Genomic DNA, 21,439 nt, shown 5'->3' with positions numbered 1-21,439 from the left:
AGCATTGAAATTCCCAGAAATAAACAAGCCATTTGTGATTAAGCTGGCAGCAACCCAACGAAGTCTAGCAGCGGTATTGCTGCAAGAAACTGACAGGAAGTTAATACCAGTAGCATATGAGCCTAGATTAACCCCTACGGAGCAGCAGTTTGGGATCCGTGAAAGAGGATGTTTAGCTGCTGTGTGGGCCATTGAAGCTTTTGCTTTGACTATTGGCACAGTCCCTATTATAATACAAACAGCTCACTCTCCCCTGAAGTATATTTTAATCAGGAAAACTGCAGGGGAAAGGAATATCATATACCAGGATGGCCCAATGGACCGTGATGTTAACTAGCAGAGATGTTACTTATGAGAACAACAAACAAGCAATGGTGTTACCATATGCTCTCCCGATGGAAGGAGAGGCGCATGAATGCCCACTTCCAGAAACTGAACCAAAGTTAGTTGAAGAAGCACCCCCAGTAGAAGAGGAGGAAGAGGGTACTGTGGAAGCAGAGAAAGAACTGACAGGAAGGGGATTGCAATGCATGACAGTTTGTTAGCAAGAGTCAGGCTAACTGTAACCCTAATAACGCGAGATTTGTCGAAGCGAGGAATGGGTGAGGCGAGTCTACATTAGTGAGCAAAACAAGATATCAGAATGACCTATGTATAAACAAAATGCAGCTGTTGCTCATTGTCTGTAACAAAAGGTATAAATGCTTGCTGTAATTGTTTACCTGTTGAGAGACCTGTTTAGCTCTCTCCCTCTATGCAATTGATAGAGAGAAAATAAAGTATCTGACTTGCTGTACCCAAACAAAAGTGAGAACTCTGTTATTCTCCGACAATTTGGGGGCTCGTCCGGGATGGCAACGCCCGCAGAGGCACCGGCAGCTGCTATGGATCGTTCCCCTTCGAACCCCATGGCGACACAATAGAGGTAGGAGACCATTTGAAATCTCTATTGGGGTGTCGGAGGAGGACTATCTGTGGGGCTCTGTCCCTGTTGGGCTCACGCCATCCAAACTTATTGACTGTGCAGCAAGATCAGATGCAGAGCGGTTCTGGGGAATTGTTTTGCCGCCCCCAATAAGGTAGTTGTATGCGGTTCTGGGGAACTGTTAGTTTGGCGGCCCCCATATGCATATGAGAGATGCATAGGTATGCACTGGTGCTGAGGGGTTTTTACTGCCTCAAGAGGGGTTGTTACCGCCTCATAGTGTGTTGAGTCCGGACAGAGGGGTTGTTTACCACCTCAAGAGGGATTGTTACCGCCTCATAGTGTAGATGCATCGTGGTACATGGAAATAGAGGCCTTGGTGTGTGTGTGTACACCAGTGTGAATTGAGAGTTACCGGAAGACGCCCAGAGTACTCTGCGAAGTCTTTTGGCTCGTGACCAGAACTACTCTAACGCAAGCCCGGTAACTAGAGGATCTTTTAGGAGATCTGACCCACGGTGGGCTAACTCGGCCTGGCATCGTCCGGCGAGGAAGCTACCTGGGTCTAGGAGTGTGTGAACCCATCTTCCCTCCCACTTTTCCTCTCTGTGTGAGCCACTGACAGTCTGATCATCTCACTGGATGCAACGAGAGTAAGCGGCGCCGTCTCTCTGAGACTAGCCGACGCTCTTTGCTGAAGGGAGGTGTAGGAGGGTCGTGGCCATCCTCGTTAGCCTCTCCTGTGTGAGTACCCTGTAGGGAGAGATCCTTAGTTTATGTGCCGCTAGAGCGGACAGGGCATCCTCCCTGTGTGTGTGATTGGAAAATGGGTGGGAGACAGTCTAAGCATTCCCTCTCACCCCCTAAGGGGGTACCCCATCTGATTTCATGTACGTACATTATGGTCCTAAAACCTGCAGGTATTTAGAGAATTGGAATCATTACAAGCGTGCAAATCCAGCTAAACAATGCCCACTAGAAGGTACCTTCAATCTAGATAAGATCATACATCTCAGAGGAGCTTTTAATTACCAAAAAGCCTCTGACACACAATGGGAGCAATTTGTCTATTGAGGAAAGGAACGGGTTAATTTGAAATTCAGCTTGGTCCAGAGATAAAGAGAAAGTTGATCTGCGTTCAAGGTCAAGAATCAACGCAGACCAGGCTAAGTACAAAGAAAAACTGCTTTCGGCCCCAGCTGGCTGTGAAAAAAATATAGACATAGTCAAACCAAAGGCAATACAAGTTACAGTGCTGAGATTACATTTGCAAAGCTTAACTGTCCAGTGAGATCCAACAGTCTGCCTTTGCGACCCTGGAGCCAGCGTGGTTTGGGGACGCTGAAGAAGCCACAGGCAGCTGGCCTGGACTGGAATCTCTGAAAAGACGCCCAGGAAACCCCAGGGCTTAAAAGAACTGCCCTCCCAAGAGAGGAAGCAAGTTGGAGATTACAACGTTCAGAGAAGGCGCTGTGCACACAGACGTGGCCAGTCTGGATGTACGTGTGTGAGTATGAAAGTGCGCCTACTCTCAGCCGCAGTAAGTCTGAGAACCGGAGAGGGGTTTAGCATTCCTCTCTCCACCCCAGTTGACCGGGAAGGGTGTCAGGTGGATCTACCCCAGTCGTAGCAAGACTGGGCAATAGAGAAGTTGGAGATAAGGGAAGAGTTGTGTACTTGATAACTAGAATTGAGCAATTAAGAGCATAGATCATGAACCAGGCAGCAACTCAAACCTACGCCCAGGGCAAGTTGCAAGCCTTGAGACAGGACTTCCAGGCAGAAAAGGAAGCACTGGCTAAGCAAGTACCGGTCCTTCAGGGACTTGTCAGAATTTAACCATTAAAAGCAGTGTGTTTGCCACAAAAGAAAATTGAATAGTTAAACGCCAATGGGCCATGCGTTTTGCCCAGGTGGCAAGCCTCATGAGGGAGGACTCGGGTAGCCTTGTGAGTAAAAATGTTTAAGGGAAGAGACCAGGAAGGGTGGGGGCTAGTTGAGAAGCCCACCCTCCTAGCTAAATTGGTAGTGGAACAAGCCGGTGCCCATGGAAGGGACGGTTCAGCGAGAAAAGCAGGATCGGGCCCAACCGCGCAGGCAACAGATAGAGATTGGAAAACAGGTTGGAAACTTTGAGGGCATAGTGGAAGGAAAGGAGTAAGTAATTATAAGCATGGGGGTTTCAAATCCCCAGGACAATAATTGGAATGGTAAAATCTGAGTTGATTGGGTGTCGTTTTGGGAGACAAGCAAGTGATTTAAGAAAAGAGTGAGAAGTTAACTCTGTAGTTGCTAGAGGGAATCAAGCAGTGAAACTTGGTAGGAATGTCTGTAAGTAATTCAGGCAAGAGGTTAAGTGGAATTATTCGACTATGAATACGTTAGTCGAATTTGCTGAAGAACACTCCTGCTGTGTACAATCTGTGTTTTATAAGTTTGAGATGAATTGGTATTGTTTTAAAGTTGCAAAACTGAGAATACTTTTGCCAGACACAGGAAACTAGCGTTGTTTAAGTATTTAGCATTTAATCCTTAAGGTGACTTAATGCTTTACAAGATTTAAAATGTTTTAACTAAAGACCAAAGGTTGTGGCTGCAGCAGGGTAGTCAAAGCCAGGAGAATAAAAGATTTGAATTTGATTTTGGGTAACAAAATAGCAGATAAAAGATCTGGTAAAGAGAGAGAAGGACAGTGCCCCTGACTCTGTGTGGTTGAACTGTCTTACTAGGGGTGCATGGAGATTTTGTAAGCACAAAAGAAATAGTTACATCTTGTGTAGAAATTGATGTGGCTAGTGTTGTGGAAATTGAATTGTGGAGAGGATGTGCATTTTCCCCAGAACATGTGCAGTGTATATTGTAGCAGAGGTAAAAGAAATGCAAACCTACCAATATAGGTTGTGTTGTCTTTTTCAGATCACTGTGTGTTTGAAAGGAGAAGTTAGAAGTAAAAGGCAATCAAAAGTCTGGGAAAGTTAATTGTGTCCCTTTTTAAGTAAGAATCTTTAAGCTGTGGATAGCTTTGGATCTGGAAGCAAGCCAGAAAGCATCTGTATTAATGCAATTTTCTAACTAATAAGGTAGAAGCCACTGAAACATGGGCTGCCTATGAAACAAATACAAGGAAATATGGGGTAATTCCTCTGTTTTGCATGAAATCAGTAAGAGTATTTGTATATAAAGGAAATATTTTAAGCAATGACTGACTACCCAGAAGGGGTAGACGTCTGTTCTTTTGTCTTTCAGATCATCTGAGAAAACGGATGCCAGCTGAACAGCATTCAACGTACCATGCATTTACTGGTACAATAGGAATTATTTTTGTGTTCTATGTCCTGTCTTGTGGTGTTTGTCTTGTGGCCAGAATTGTTGTGTTTAATATTTTCATAAGACAGTCTAGTTCAAAATTAAATAGAAGGGTTAAATCAAAAAGCAGATACTTGTTTTATTCAACTTGGAATACAAAGTGTTTGGATAAATCAGGAAAATGTGATATACTAAAGTCTAATACATTTGCTTAAGTAAGAAAAAGAAACTTCATTGGCCAGATTTTTTAATTGAAGAAAAATTGTTGTTAAAATTTGCATACCAACAGTCTTCGGAAGCAAGGACATGAAAGGTTAACCTACTCCCCATATTGCACATGGGATCCTTCTGGCTACCTCAGATTTCTAGCCAGAGGGTGGGGAGGGAGGAAAGCTATTGGACACCAGAGGTTGTACCGAGTGGACTCCTCAAAAGTGGGTGTGCTTGTCCTGGCTTGTTGCTCCAAAGCTCTGTAATAAAGTTATTTTACTGGAAGGGTGTATGTGGCATACATTGAACAATAAGACTAATGTACTGTATAATGGCAATGTGTATGTGTTCATTGTTGGGAAAAGATGTATGAGTGAAGAGTGGAAGTTTCCTTTGTAGGTTAAAAGAAGCCAAGAAGGGGAGAAGGAAAAAGAACAGAACGAGTTAACTGGAAAAAATATAGCTCAGTCCAAAGATAAGATGCTGGCCCCATCCAAGGACATTGTTCACAGCTAGGACTTGGCTGACAACCAAGAAAAGGGGGGCCTGAATGTGCCCAAGCAACTATGAGATCTGAAAAACACTGCCAGGCATTAATGAAATGTGTTAGGTTTCTTTTCTCACAGATAAAAGAAGTGCTACCCAAAGACCCTAGTAGCCCTGCCATTCATTGAAACAAGGAGACTGAGTCTACGTAAAGTCCATCAACGAAAGACTGCTTTGGCTCCACACTGGAAAGGCCCTTTCCAAGTCCTGTTAACCACCAACACCGCTGTGAAGTGCCAAGGACTGCCTACCTGGACCCATGCTTCTCACTGTAAAATGACCCCTCCACCTCGGGAGGACTCTCCGACTGATGATAAGCCTATTCCTCCTTCTAGCTCTGCTGTGCCTTCTGGACAGCAGGAAAAAGGGAAAAAAAAGACAAGGTGATGTGCTAGTAACCTCTCCCCTGTATGATGCTGAACCACACTGTTTCAGGAAAAGAGAAGAAGGAACACTTGCTTCATTGGAACCACAAAGTCCAGGGATTCCTGACTACAAGAGACATTAAGAACTGACCCTGGTGAAGAAACAAAGAATTATACACTGGCAGGAAGAAACTTGTGGGACCCATGCTTGGGAATGTGGTATTGATTGGATTTTGGGGTTTATTCTACAGGCTGCGCCCTGTGTTTTGGATAAGTCCTTCAGCATGTATTGCCCTCCCTAATTGGATTTTAAATTATAAGTACCAAAGGCACCTTGTTGCCATTGCCCCTGCCATCTCCTCCATTACACTATTAACCCTGTAACACATCCAAATACAGACAATGCCATATATTTGATAAAACCAATGGCCAAGGCCTTCACACTTTAGTGATTTATTTAAATATTGTTTGGAAAAAAATATTTTTAAGGTTCAGGATATCCCATATAAGCGAACAATTGAATGGAAAAGAATGGATCAGTGGAGATAAGTATATGATATCACTACCAGTGAACCCCAAGAATCTGTAATTGCAATTGATGGGTTCTATAGCGAAGTAGATATGATGGCTGTTCCTGGAATTTGCACTGTGTTAAATGAGAGAGGCCCTTATTGTTATCTGGTCACCCAATTAGTGAACAATTAAACGAATACCCAAAGAGTTTGTTTTGCCACTGGAAATTTTACCTGCATAGAAATTATTCCAGTGACTAATAATGTTACCTGTACCTTATTGCAATACACCCCCTCTTACGCCATTAATATCAATGCCTCCCGGAAGTACATAAAGGTGTTCAACCAACAGATGTGGTATAGTACTACACCAAAGAGAAATGTATTAGGATATCAATGGACTGTGATTAACACTACACTAGGGACTGTTAAATTTTCATTACCCTTATCCAGTTTCCAGATCACCTCTACATACCCAAATTGTTCAAAGGGGGCTGCCATTAGATTAACACAGAGGGCTTGGGTTATTTCCTCTAGAAAGAAGAGAGACTTGACCGGATCCCTTTGGGATGGGGCCAATAGTGCAGCAGCAGTTTGGAATATTTTTAAGAACCAAAAACATGATGAGAAATTGGGGCACAGCTAACCCAGGTACAGGCTGGAATTGGTGAGTTACATGTTATCTCCGCCCTTAGTTCTATGACCCAGAAGTTGCTGACAGAGATGGTATTGAATATCACTGAGGCTGGGAAGGCATTGCAGTGGGATCTAGCATGTTCAGAAATTCAGGATTTCCTGAATGACCAGCTAATGGCCATTCGGAATGATCTAGAGCATCAGGCTTGGCCCACTGCCCTTACAGACAGATCAGAAGTACCATCTGATCTGTGGCCATGGAGACATACTTGGAGACTTTCTGGGCGGAAGTGCGGACGTTCTCAATGCTCCTTCCAAGCATATGGACCGGTTGGGGGGGGGTGTGGGCTCCCACATACCGAATCCTGCCGGGTCCATGGGGAGGATGCATGTGGGATTGGGTAATTCACCGAGACATCTGGGAAATTAAACTACCTGGTATGCCCAATCGATTTTTAGTCAGTGCTCCTGGGATTACACCTGACATTTGGATGGGGTTAGGGAGTCAATGGACATTTTGGCCGTTAGAACCCCCATCGCTTCAGTGTATCCGTAAACTGAAGCCAGGAGCAGTTGTTACTCTTCATGACTACGTTTGCTGGGAGGGTAGGGGACAAGGAACTACCCTGACAGGACACTTATTTTTACAGCTATCATTAGCTTGAAAAAGTAACAGGAGTACTTGTGGCACCTTAGAGACTAACAAATTTGTTAGTCTCTAAGGTGCCACAAGTACTCCTGTTATTTTTGCGGATACAGACTAACACGGCTGCTACTCTGAAACCAATGATAGCTGTGTGTCTGTTAAAGCCACCACATTGCAAGACATACATTTTAATCTCATTACCACTGCAGGCAATCATATTATTTACTGGCCTGCAAATAGAATTTTTCAAGTAGCCCTTAGGTTCCAGATACCCTTTAATTGGACTAGTTTAGTGCCTGATCGATTTCAAAATTTGCTTTCACTGTTACCAGAGGTTCAGAGAATCTCTGAAATACAAGGGCAAATTCACATGCTTCAAAATATATATCAAGTTGAAAAGTATGCCTTTCATACAGCTTATAGAGTGTCTATTTTATGTACTAAGTATGATGTATTGTGCTTTATGACTAAAACCGTACAAAAACCCCATCATATTATTGCTATGGGAATGTTATTGCTTGTATTGCTATTAGTTAGTTTAGGATTATTTTATTGTTGTTGAGGATGTAATAATAGTAGTACCTTCCATGTTCATGCTAATCATGCATTGTCATTATATCCAATCAAAACCCCTAAGGTTGAAGCATCTGATGTAGAATCTGAACTCCAAGACTTAATGCAAATAGAGATTTGAGAATGTTTGTTGTACTAGTAGTACAAACGGGGGGCTTGTGGAAGCAGAGAAAGAACTGACAGGAAGGGGATTGCAATGCATGACAGTTTGTTAGCAAGAGTCAGGCTAACTGTAACCCTAATAACGCGAGATTTGTAGAAGTGAGGAATGTGTGAGGCGAGTGGGAAAGATCTGTGTGAGAAGTTGTTGCGACCTTGTGTAGATAATATGGAATGTAGACAGAGTCTACATTAGTGAGCAAAACAAGATATCAGAATGACCTATGTATAAACAAAATGCAGCTGTTGCTCATTATTGTCTGTAACAAAAGGTATAAATGCTTGCTGTAATTGTTTACCTGTTGAGAGACCTGTTTAGCTCTCTCCCTCTATGCAATTGATAGAGAGAAAATAAAGTATCTGACTTGCTGTACCCAAACAAAAAGTGAGAACTCTGTTATTCTCCAACAGTACCCAGAAGAGGAAGAGGAGGTATCAGTTACCCAGTGGGTATAAGAGTTACCAATAGAATATAAGAAAATGGAATTTAAACTGATGCCATTGAAAAAGCCAGAGACTAGGTGGATTCTTGTGTGGCTCAGGTCAGTAGATAATGGAAAATCGGAGATAGAGTAATATATTTGAAATGAACATCGAAAAATCATGTCCTGGAGTCTAAATGGGTCGGACCATTTACCATCATGAATAAAATTTCACATACTGTAGTGCAGATTAAAAGGGAAAAGGGAAAGTGGGTCCACACATCACAATTAAAGTTATGGCCTAAAGATTAAATAATGTTCCTTTCTTTTAGTTTATTTTACAGAGGGAAAGGAATGCCCAATTGCACTGGAAATTATCCTGTACGGACCTTGGATTTGGAGTGAGAATGCAGTGCTACAATTTTTGTAATGGGTTTATTGTTTATGCCTCCTTTGCATTTTGTGCTTAGTAGAAGAATTGTGCTGTGCGTGTTATATTTTAGGAAGAAAAAAAATACTGGAGCTCAAGCGAAGATAGAAGAGGTTAGTGTAAGTATTTAGAATAATACGGCCAGAAGCATCGGACATTATTCCTATGGAATAAGGGCCATGGCTTCAATATTGAGGAGCCTCATAATTCAAAAAGGGTGGAAATATGGTTTTTGGCTTTTATGTTTTTTAAATATTTGGGGATATGGTTGGGTTTTTTATGTTTATTAATCAGATACCAGTAAACAAGATTGCACCAGGAATCATGGCAGATGAGCACCCATATAGTAGGGAAGAAGTAATCGAAGCCCCAACTATTGTGGATCAAACAATCTGGTTGGAAGAAGCGAAAGTAAACATAAGTACACAACATCGAGTGTATGCCATATGCCTTGCCTCTATTACAAGCATGGTAACAACAATGGGGAGACAACATTATACGAAATAAGAGGTACAGGGGACTATATCGTAGGTAGTATTGGAGCTGGAGTTTTAAACTCATTTGATGTTGAGACATTACAAGGGAAAATGTCAGCTTTGGGGGCTATAGAGACACATGCATTATTGGAACAAGGAATAAGAAGTGTGGAGCTCCAATTGAAACAAGCCCAAGCCTTGAAAACATCTCTAAATGTAAATCTATTTGGTGTGTGAGAGATTGACAATAAAACTGTACTAGCAATACGATGTGTACAGATGCAAACTTATGGGATACAATACATAGAGAGAATGGTTAATCTGTTAAGTAATGGGCAATGGCCTTTCGAATGGTTCAAAGATCCTCATATATGGAATCAATGAATTACAGGATGGAAGAAATATATGGAGTTTAATTGGGATCAAGCCACTCTGAGGGGAGAGTGGAAAGGTAGAATGATGTTACACAACATGGGGAAGCAAAGAAAAGAAGCAATGGCCTGGATGTTTCCAAAAAATTATTAATGGAGAGTTATGGCAAATAAAAATAAGTGGGACACACTTGATTGAAGAAGGGGATTATAAATTAATAGAATTAATGAAACATTGTGAAGAGTGGGGACGAAGCAAATGGGTGTGCCCAGAACTAACTTGGTCCCTAGAGGGATGTCATTTGAACTATTCAAGCGGACAACGTACCATGCAATATTTAGCCTCTAATGGCACAAGTGTGTTTGATTTAGGCAATGGGTGTTTTTCAGTGGTTACCCCACAAATGCATGTATTTTGGGGAAGTATGACAGAAAAAGGCCCAATTGAGTCATGTAAATGTAATGTAACGGAGGTCAATTATTTACCGAGGCACTCTATTTTTAAACAAAGAAATGATGTGGACTGGTCCTTTGATTTGGGGATACATTGGGAACAATGGGAAAAATTGATTGATGAAAGTGAAACAAATCAGGCAATATGCAAAAGATGTATCTAAGTCTGCTCAGCTGGGGAAAATCATTTTGATTCACAATGGTCAATTAAAATTGGGAAAAGAAGGGAGGAATTGGTAATTTCTCATTGGTTCGATGTTTTTAAAGGATGGTCTCCCAATGTCACAGCTCTTCTAACAGGCTTCATAAAAAGCACTAGTGAAGTCAGTACAAACTAAAATTTCATACAGAATGATTTGTTTATACTGCTCTATACACTAAAAAGTAAATACAATATTTATATTCCAATTAATTTATTTTATAATTATATGGTAAAAATGAGAAAGTAAACAATTTTTCAGTAATAGTGTGCTGTGACACTTTTGTATTTTTATGTCTGATTTTGTAACCAAAGCAAAGTACTTTTTAAATGAGGTGTAACTTGGGGGTACACAAGACAAATCAGACTCCTGAAAGGGGTACAGTAGTCTCAAAAGGTTGAGCGCTACTGGTCTAGAGAAGGTAGACTGGAACAGATTCAGAAAAGGGCAACAAAAATGATTAGCAATATGGAACAGCTTCCGTATGAGGAAAGATTAATAAGACTGACTTTTCAGCTTGGAAAAGGGGAGATATGATTGAAGTCTATAAAATCATGACTGGTGTAGAGAAAGTAGATAAGGAAGTGTTGTTTACTACTTCTCATAACACAAGAACTAGGGGTCACCACATGAAATTAATAGGCAGCAGGTTTAAAACAAATAAGAGGAAGTATTTCCTCACACAACACAGTCAACCTGTGGAACTCCTTGCTAGAGGATGTTGTGAAGGCCAAGACCATAACAGGGTTCAAAAAAGAACTAGATAAATTCATGGAGGATAGGTCCATCTATGGCTATTAGCTAGGATGGGCAGGAATGGTGTCCCTAATGAATGAGTGACAGAGCATGGATCACTTGATGATTACCTGTTCTGTTCATTCCCTCTGGGGCACCTGGCATTGGCCACTGTCGGAAGACAGGATACTGGGCTAGATGGACCTTTGGTCTGACCCAGTAGGGCCATTCTTACGTACAAGAGGAAATACAATACATAACTAACCTGTGGAACTCAACTGATTGACAAAAGCTATTACTGAGGCTAAGAGATTAGTAGGATCAAATATTTATATGGAGACCACCACTATTTAGTTACATCAGATAGGAAAAACATTAAAATATAGGATAGAAAATTCAAGCAACTAATGAAACAATTACTATTACCAAAATAGGTTAAGACCAGCTGCTATTTATTTGCAATTCTTGATCACAGAAGGGTCAGAATGTAGGGTTTAATCATTAAAATTATGTGACTATTTAAAGCCATTACAATTTTTCCTTTTGCTGTTAACTCATTATTAAAGCTAGAACAGAAACCAATTTACAAGTGTTCCTCATGCTACTATTTATTGGGCTTATGTACTTTTAATGCCCATGTTAGCACATGCACTAGAAACAACTTACAGAACTGTAAAGGGTTATGATTTCCTTTAAGACTACTATAAGCAAGAAATATTACAAAACAGGCATAATTCAGCTTAACCTACCTGATTGTCATTATTTAAACAGTCTTCAAGGAATTCATTAACCATGTTAGCCTTGGGAGATTGTAGAGTGTTCTCATCTTCCTCACAGTGTACAGGCACTGGAGGTTTGCTAAACAAAAAGTTAAACATGCAATTGAAAGTATGAAACAGCTTTACAAACTCAAATTGCTATAAAATACATTCACATGTCATTGGAACTAATGTTTCATATGCTTATAAAATATACAGATAACAAAAAGCTGGGAGAGGTTGCAGAGGACAGGATTAGAATGATGCTGATAAATTGGAGAATTGCTCTGAAACCAACAAGATGAAATTAAATAAAGACAAATGCAAAGTACTGCACTTAGGAAGGGAAAAAAAAATCAAATGCAAAATATAAAGTGGGAAATAACTGGCTAGGCAGCAGCACCGCAGAAAAGAATTTGTGGGTTAGTGGGTCACAATTTGAAATTTAGTCAACAGCGTGATGCTGGGGTGTATTAACAGAGGTATGGTACATAAGACACAGAAGATAACTGTTCCGCTCTACTTGGCACTGGTGAGGCCTTCAGATGGAGTACTATGTCCAGTTTTGGGCACCACACTAAGAAAAACAATGAAACTGGAGATAGTACAGAGGAGAATAATAAAAGTGCTAAAATGTTTCGAAGACATGATCTAGGAGGAAAGGGCGAAAGAATTGGGCACGTTTAGTCTAGAGGAGAAGAGGCTGGGGAGGGGAACATGATAAGTTTTCAAATATATAAAAAGTTGTTTTAAAGATGACCATGATCAATTGTTCTCCACGTCCACTGAGGGTAGGACAAGAAGTAATTGGCTTAATTTGCAGCATGGGAGATTTAGGTTAAATATTAGGAAAAAAATCTTTCTAAACAGCTAAGCAAGGGAATACGTTACTTAAGGAGGTTGTGGAATCCCCATCATTGAAGGTTTTAAAAAACAGGTTAGACAAACCCTCAGGGATGGTCTAGGTATACTTAACCCTGCCTCAGCGTGTGGGGATGGAGTAGATGACCTCTTTAAGGTCCCTTCCAGCCCTACATTTCTATGATCCCATGCCTACCCTAGCCAAAATGTGATTCAACACAAGTTCAATTCCACCACTGGTACTGACAGGTGAGCCCTGTCTGCACCACTTTCCACCACTGGTGATTAAGTTCCACTTTTTCTGTGAAGACAAAACCTTCATAGTCATTTTAAAAAAGGAGGGGGTGTAGTGGAAAGGAAGATGAGATATTAACATTTTTTACTATAGCTTTCCACTATACCAAATTCGGTCTGTTCCCTATATTTGGAACAATACTCATCTACCAATGCACCAAGAATCTTCGCTCTCCTCTTTCAAATAACTCATCAAAACATCCTATTTACACCACGGACCTCTTTTCCTGTGTTAGCTAATCCTCCCCCCTTGACTTCATTTTCAAATCAGAACATTTAAGGTTACTTTCCCTTACAGCGTAGGTCACATTATTTGGTCCTGTAGAAGACAATCCTTTTCTGTCGGACAAGTGGAATTTTACATCCAGGACTATTCCAAACACCCAGTCCAAGAATCTAAACCCATCTCTGAAGCTGTCCAGGAGCCTCCACAGCTATCAATTTTCCCCCCATAAACAAATGAATAACGTGTCAGTGTGTTCCCTTACATCAAAACTTTTCCTGCACTAACAAAATTTACAAAAATAGTGATCCAGAAATATATCAAAGTGGGTTTAGTGAAAGTAGAAACCTGATAATTGATAATATGATTGAACAGGAGACAGTAGTGTACCACCTAATATGATAAAATATCTTCTAAAAACACTCCTGTGACGGTGTACCCCATAAGGCTTTATGGGGAGGGGGTGCTTATAAATGTATGTATGACATAACTGGAATATGTTTTGTGCTGCCGGTGCCAGGTAACATATCTCCGTAAAGGTTATGGTCTACTATATCTATTCATCCTATTTGTACATATATATATCATTTTCTACTTGAGGTTAAGAATATGGGCTGTATGCTTGCTTGGTTTCTAAGTAAGCTTTGGGAGGCATTTGGTCAGCTTCTTTAGGAAGGAATTCGCCAGGTTAAGTACCTGATCAGGAAACACTTGGGGAACAATGCATCTTGGAATGCTCCAATCCACATAAGAAGTCTTCCTGGAGACATGCAAGATACCATGTGGACAATGGCTTCAGCCTGTAAAGACTGAGTCATGCAGGGACATGTGACTTGCCCAGGTGACTCCAGAACTCCATCTTGGAGCTGGACTTTGCATAGGAGGGAGGTCTCCACCCACAAGAGAGAGTCTATTTAAACCTGGGGGAGGCCCCTCCATTTTGTCTTCAGCTGGCTAAAGAAGGAGCCTCTCCACCCCCCCAGGATACTTGAAAGAAACTGAAACAAAAGACAGAGTCTACAGGGGTTGTGAGAGATTGCTGGACCCAGGCTAAAGGGAGATTAGCCTGTAAAAGGGAGCATTCTGGAACTGGTGAGGAACTTATCTGTATTTAGTTTGATTAGGCATAGATTTGCGCATTTTATTTTATTTTGCTTGTGACTTACTTTGTTCTGTCTGTTACTACTTTGAACCACTTAAATCCTTCTGTCTGTATTTAATAAAATCACTTTTTATTTAGTAATTTACTCAGAGTATGTATTAATACCTGGGGGAGCAAACAACTGTGCATATCTCTCTATCAGTGTTATAGAGGGCGAACAATTTATGAGTTTGCCCTGCATAAACTTTATGCAGGGTAAAACGGATTTATCTGGGTTTAGACCCCATTGGGAGTTGGGCATCTGAGTGCTAAAGACGAGCACACTCCTGTAAGCTGGTTTCAGGTAAACTTGCAGCTTTGGGACAAGTGATTCAGACCCTGGGCCTGTGTTGGAGCCGGACAGGAGTGGCTGGCTCAGCAAGACAGGGTGCTGGAATCCTGAGCTGGCAGGGAAAACAGAAGCAGGGGTAGTCTTTGCACATCGGGTGGCAGCTCCCAAGGGGGTTTCTGTGATCCAACCCGTCACAACTCCCTTCTCTTTCCTTAGCATTTATATGTGAGCAAATCATGCTGATCTAAAATTATCTATAGCAGTGGTTCTCAACCTGCGGGCCGCTTGCAGCCCAATCAGCACACAGCTGCGGTCCATGTGACATCCTCAGGGCCATACATGTTATATATAAAAGAGAGAGAACCACTGATCTACAGCATACACACCACATTGCCTAAGTACGATATGATACACTTTCAAGAACAAATTGTTTTAATGTTTATTTTTGTTTACTCACAAAGCAACTGGAACATTTTCCCAGGATCTTTCTGCTTCCAGTATATCTACTGTACAAGGGCTGCCATCATTTTTCAGAGCACTTGATAAATTCTCAACAGAAGACTCTAGAGTTCTCTTTGCCTTCAAGATAAGCAACTCAATCTGGTCATCTTAAAAAACAGAAAAAACAAACAAAAAAAACACAACACAGTATCACCCGTTACTATACACCAAGATTCTTCAAGTCAGCAATTTCACTTTCATTATTACATGATACTGTTCAGACTTATTCTAAATAATTTGTAAGACACTGGAAATAGCCTGTCATCTTTCACAGACATTATTGCCAAAATTTTCAAAGTGTGATGCCTAAAATTTTGCTTAAATATGAAATTAAGCCTCTTAATATGGAACTATGAGACTAACTCTAGGCACCTATTTTTAAAAATCTTGTCATATGATTTTATAAAACATAAATAGGTCTCCATTCCAAGCTTTAAGTCCCCAGAAAAGTCTCAAATACAGTGGACTGCTCTTCCCAACATCCCAGAAGATAAAATAACCTCTACAGTAAACAAAAACTCTTTAGCCTTCAACCCACCTCAACACTTGGGGAAAAGAGAATTCCAAAGTTGAGTATCCCTCACAAAGAATGCCCTGACATCTGTCTCATGTTTATAGTGGGGGACCTCCAGCATCAGTGCCTCTGCTGATCTTTATTGTGGCTGTAGGGCAGGGGTCGGCAACCTCTGGCACGCAGCTCGCCAGGGTAAGCACCCTGGCGGGTCAGGCCGGTTTGTTTACCTGCCGCGTCTGCAGGTTCAGCCGATCAAGGCTCCCACTGGCCACGGTTCGCCGCTCCCGGCCAATGGGGGGTGGCAGGAAGCTGCAGCCAGCACATCCCTCGGCCCGCGCCGCTTCCCGCAGCCCCCATTGGCCTGGAGCGGCAAACCGCGGCCAGTGGGAGCCGCGATCCGCCAAACCTGCAGACGCAGCAGGTAAACAAACTGGCCCGGCCTGGCAGGGTGCTTACCCTGGCGAGCCGCGTGCCAGAGGTTACCGACCCCTGCTGTGGGGCCTATAATTGTTCAATTGCACATCTGTGTCAGATGTGCATTGAAGGGAAAGTTAACATAGCCACAGCCTTTCCAGGCAGTCAGATGTTTCCTTCCATAACTCACTTATAGAATACAACATTCAAGATTCCTTAACTTTATAAAGCACTCTGATATTAAGATCATTTAATCAAATCTACGTTAATATTGAGGGTTCTTAAATGGCTGGCAAATAGGTGAGTTTTCCTCTTCATAGTGTTACATAATAGGTACTTCAAGAAGTTCTGCTTGCGCACACACCATATGTAATTACATACAAAAACTGCATTAGTTAGGTTGCAAAGTCAAGCACTCGAAAATTAGGAAGTGGCAGATTTATGTTTTCACGTGCAACTCTAATTCAACTACCTGTCCAGCCAGCCTCTGGACTGAGTGAGGTAGGGGTCCTGTGAAAAAAAAAAAAAAATGTGATAATATAATTAAAAATACATATACACAAAGGGGTGCAAACTAAAGTTATGCAGGCATCTGTAAATGACATTTCCGAACTTCTGAGTGCTTGACTTTGTCATCTAAAATAATGGTTTTAATTAGATTTTATATGAATTTCCTAGGGTTTTTTTTTTTTTAAATAAATCCAATCCCAACCATACATCAACACTGCAGCACAGACTTCTACCCCTTGAGCTACATGACTAACCACATTAGCTAGCAACAGGAAAAAGCTGTTGGGGGTGGGCTGCTGGCACCACATGCTGGGGGATTTATGAATGGAGTCCAGATCAGCAAGCTGCCCCCCACCCTGGGAATTGAAAGAGCACCCACTCCACATGATGCTCCCAGGGAGGATCGGAAACTGGACACAAACTGGCTATGGGGTAAGCTCGGCTTTCTCATCCCCTAAGGAGTTGAGGGAGCTACAGCGCCACGTTGTGCCCCCTGCAGGGATAGGGCGCTGAGTCCTTCTCCCCATATCGCACAAATGGGCACAGTAATGTCCAGCTCCCTCCATTCTCTCCTGCTACAGCGGCTCACAGGTATTCTCAGTGTGGTATCTGCTGCTGCTGTTTTGGGAGAAACTGGCAGAGGCTGGTCACAAAGGCAAACCAGCTAGAAGTGTGAAGTCAAGGTGCATAAATTAAAACAGTGTTAACTCTGTATAGGTACTCTCATTTAGGAGTAAAGTGCCCTTTGTTCACTCTAACTTAGAGAATGTTAATATTATGGACTCTACAGCAGCACAGCTATAGCACTGCAGCTGTGCTGCAGTAGCACCATAGTGTAGACACTTTCTAGACCACCAGGTTTTTCCGTCTCTGTAGTAAATCCACCCCCTCAAGAGGCGGTAGCTAGGCTGATTCAACAATATTTATAGAGTGTATCATCAAAGTCCTTCAATATGCCTAAATACTCAGGAGCATGGATTTTTCACCACTCCCCCATGTAGGATAGGTGTGAATTGTCTTACTGTGCAGTGGTTCACTCTGCGCAATATAGCAGGAGCATGTTCGGTCATGTGTGACTAAAAGAGTAACATTTTGCATTTAACATTCTCAAGAAACATTCAAAACAAATCATGTGTAATGCAGTTACCTCTGAATGGCTATGTAATGCAGTTACCTCTGAATGGCTGTTTGGACTGTCTTGAGAGAACATTGCCAGGTTGGAAGTCTGTACTTGGTCTGACATATCGGCAATTTCCTGTTACTTCACTGTCACCTGTTGGCTCCAGATAACTATTTTGTTCAAAAGAATTGCAGTCTAATTTATTCACAATGTAGTTTTTTTTCATACTCTCACACATTTGTGAAGAGGAAAATTCATCTTGCATGTTAAATGTTTGAATAAAACTTTGATTAGCTGAATCACATAAAAGGTTATGACTCTTTAGCCAGATTGGGTACTTGAAATCAGGAATACTACTTATCCCCGACACATTCAAGTCAGACTTATGGCTAGTAAGCCACCTTGGATAATTCTTGACAGAAATGGACTCAGAGTGTTGTTGAAAAAGGCAATCCCCTGCATTTTCTTTAGAAAATATAGAATTATATTTGTGAGATTTATACACCTTGTGTTTCTCTTTGTCAATGTCTCTGTAATGATTTCGATTATCCACAGCGTTGCCATTGTCTTGGAAATCAAAGTCTTTTTCAACATCAAATGAAGAAGTCTGATAAGGATAGAAGGCAGGTTTTTTCAGTGACTTCCTAATCCACTTGCCACTTTGAAGCCCTGACCCAGAAGGAATCCTGTGGATAAAAGGCAGTGATCCATCTGCTGGAAATGCTAGTAGATCATCTGTGGTGAGACTAATCAAGTCTGGGTCACAAACAGTTTGTCTTATAAAAGGTGAGGCAATGGAGTTGAGTTTTACTTGCTGGTTAAAGTCCTCCAAAGCTGAAAAACAAAGAGACTGTTATATATTTTCCTAAATTTAAAAAACGCATTAAAACCATGTATTTAAAAAACCTATAATAGATACATTTTTACATTACAGTTCTTTTACTAAATTACAATGTGAATATTGTATACTGATGTTTCAAAGCATTACAGTCTAACAATTCTGACTCCACTTCTCTCAAAATATTGGTGGCAAAAATGAACAAAATAAAGTCATTTAAAACTTTTGTCTTAAAAGTCCCCATGAGTCAAGATACTCATGTTATGCCTGTGGAACTGTAGAGGGGGATGGTTACGGGGAAAATCTAGCAACTTCTTTCTGCTGTTTATATGATTCATAAAACCAAAACGGTGCACCATTCAGAGAAGTGTTTTGACTATAAATGGCAGCATATTTCAGACATCACCTGGATTGGAGGCATTATGGATCTAGAGCTTCATTTTGTTTGATGCCCAGGAAGATGCAGCTTGGCAGGGGGAGGGGAGCCTGGGGGAGTTCTCAGTGAGATACAGTTTATCCACCCCAATGCAAACATCACCAGAAAGTTGGTCACAGAGCAGAGGGATAAAAACAATGAAAATACCGCTAAAATATTGCTACCAAGAAGTTCTCAGACTCCTAGAAGGAAGGGGATCTAAGCTGCCATCTTTGTTTCACTGCAGAGGAATAAACTCTGATACAAAGTGGTATGGACAAACCTTCCTTTCCCCAACAGCAGTGCATTCCTCTAAGATGGTAACCTAGGATAAGGATAGGATATACAAATCATCCTCTACCCAGAACTTGTTCATATGCAAGATCCAAAATGGAATTCAACTGTTCTCCCTGTAGGATGTTGAATCCCCATGCTTATAAAGGCGGACCTCCCAATGCAAACCCCTAGAAACAAATCTTGGCATATATTAGCAATAAATATTCCTGTTAGTATTTTTAGGAAGTTAAAGTTGTGTCAGTTAAATACTCACTTTCTTCATAAAGCCACTTAATTACTTGGCTTGCATTCCAACTCTAATTTCTGCTCAGGCATCCCACAGTCACTTCTGTGCCTGACTACAATTTGGGTCACAAATATAAGCCCCCTCCCAAAAAAAAAAGTTACATCAAAAGCTTGCAGCCTACCTATCCCCAAAAGAAGCTCTTGGGAAGAGCTTTCCTAATTATCTTTTTTGTAGTCACACAGACAAGTCTGCAATTTGAACTCTATTTGTGCTAGCTGTTTAAAGAAGATGGCAATAAGGATCTTTTCATATTTGTATAGCACTCTATAAACTAAACAAAGATCCTTAGCCAGAAGGGAACTGTCACTTTTTTTTTTTTAAGTTTGCTCAACTACATAACCTCCCCCTGTCTTCTGTCAGAAATACTATTAATCACCCAGGGCTTGTCTATACTTATAGCTCTGCTACAGCATTTAGTGAAGACACTACCTCACTGCTGGGAGAGCTTCTCCACCTGCCTGAGAGGCAGTAGCTATGTTGATGGGAGAGAAGCTCTCCTGTCGACATAGGTCAGTCTACACTGGGAGTTCAGTCAGTATAACTGTGTCACTCAGAGGTGTGGAAAATCCAGCTTTGGGGTGGGGATGAAGGGCTCAGGGCTGGGGCAGAGGATTGGGATGCAGGGGGTATGAGGGATCCAGCTGGGGGTGCAGGCTCTGGGGTGGGGCCAGGGAGGAGGGGCTCAGGGCTGGGCCAGAGGGTTGGGTGCTGAGGATGAGGGCTCTGGTTGGGGGTGCAGGCTCTGGGGTGGGGTCAGGGATGAGGACTTTGGGGTGCAGGAGGGTGCTCCAGGGCTACGGTGGGGAGAGAGAGGACTCCCCCCAGCCCTCTCTTCCCTCAACAGCACCTGAGCTGGGGGGAGGGGGAGTAGGAGAGGCCCCTCTCCCTACTGCAGCAGCTCCAAGGCTGGGGCCACAGGATAGGCGCCCCTCTCCTGGCAGGTCCAGGCCAGGGGTGGGTTTGGGCCAGGGGAGGGGTGCTTCGGCCAGTCCGGGCACAGCAGAGTTGGGACCGGGGGAGGGCTGTCCCGGCCGAGGCAGGTTGGAGGCCGGGCTAGGTTGGGGCCAGCTGCAGCAGGTCCCCCGGGCGGGTTCCCTGAGTGTCTGCATGGCGCTAAGAAGGCTGCTGCGCAGCTTACAGGGAACTTAGATAGCGTAAGTTTGTACTGTAGACCAGGGCTGAGTACTCTATTTTCAAAGAATTGCATTCGTATATAAACATGAATTACACAGATTTTAGGTACACACGTGCACAGCTGTCCATTTTGCCCATAATACATTTCAAATGACAATTTACAGGGTGCACAGAACTCATAGGATGCTGAAACCTTTTCAGCAATTAGCTTTTTAATTTTAAAGTTTTACTGGGACACAGAATACAGCTAACTTTACTTTTTCCATGTACAAATGTTGAACTCCTATAGAGAGCGCCCAAGTTGCTATCATATGTAAATTGTAGCTGTTATCACAACATTATGTAGCACCACAAGTGCACATGGAGTCTCACAGACATAAGACAGCCTCTGCCCACCCCTCCCCCCCAAAAAAATCTTACAACTTGAATACTGTAGGATCTAGCATCAGCAAAAGAAACAGAGGTGTCCAATTTTAGGGCATGCCTTCCTTCAAGGTTAGGCATTTTGGTAATACATCCGTAATATTTCAGGCTGAATAGTGACTGACTGTCACCTATACATGAATATTAAAGCCGATTCCCTGTCTACCCCGAAGTGCAGCAAGTATATTAGAAGAGAAAAGTAGAATTGAAAGGACAAGACAATAGCCTGCAGCTACAGAATGTCAGCCTGTGATTATAATAGAACTCACAAGCTATGCAGGGTCAGAATTCAGTCTTTTAGAAGAGATTTCTAAAACTGAGATTCTGATGGCATCATTAAAGTGTATTCTACCTTCCTAGCCAAATTCCATTTTAGGTGTTTTTACTACCGAAAATCTTCCAGCAGTTTCAACTGCATAATGTATTAATCTACTGTATTAAACACATCCAGTC

General features: G+C 41.9%; 1 protein-coding gene across 1 annotated transcript in view; it reads right to left on the bottom strand.

The window, feature by feature from the left end:
* C6H18orf54 (chromosome 6 C18orf54 homolog) overlaps positions 1-21,439 on the bottom strand; it is a 35,123-nt gene that overhangs the window by 9,937 nt on the left and 3,747 nt on the right. Inside the window, exons 3-5 of the mRNA XM_065406254.1 lie at positions 17,648-18,427; positions 14,992-15,142; positions 11,715-11,823 (exon numbers count right to left, since the gene is read on the bottom strand). Coding sequence (XP_065262326.1) covers positions 11,715-11,823; positions 14,992-15,142; positions 17,648-18,427 — 1,040 coding nt within the window. The remainder of the gene's footprint in view (positions 1-11,714; positions 11,824-14,991; positions 15,143-17,647; positions 18,428-21,439) is intronic.

The sequence above is a fragment of the Emys orbicularis genome, chromosome 6, assembly GCF_028017835.1.
Source record: "Emys orbicularis isolate rEmyOrb1 chromosome 6, rEmyOrb1.hap1, whole genome shotgun sequence".
Lineage (NCBI taxonomy): Eukaryota > Metazoa > Chordata > Testudines > Emydidae > Emys > Emys orbicularis.
Note: the sequence above shows the minus strand (reverse complement) of the source record. Positions and strands in the feature narration are given on the sequence as shown.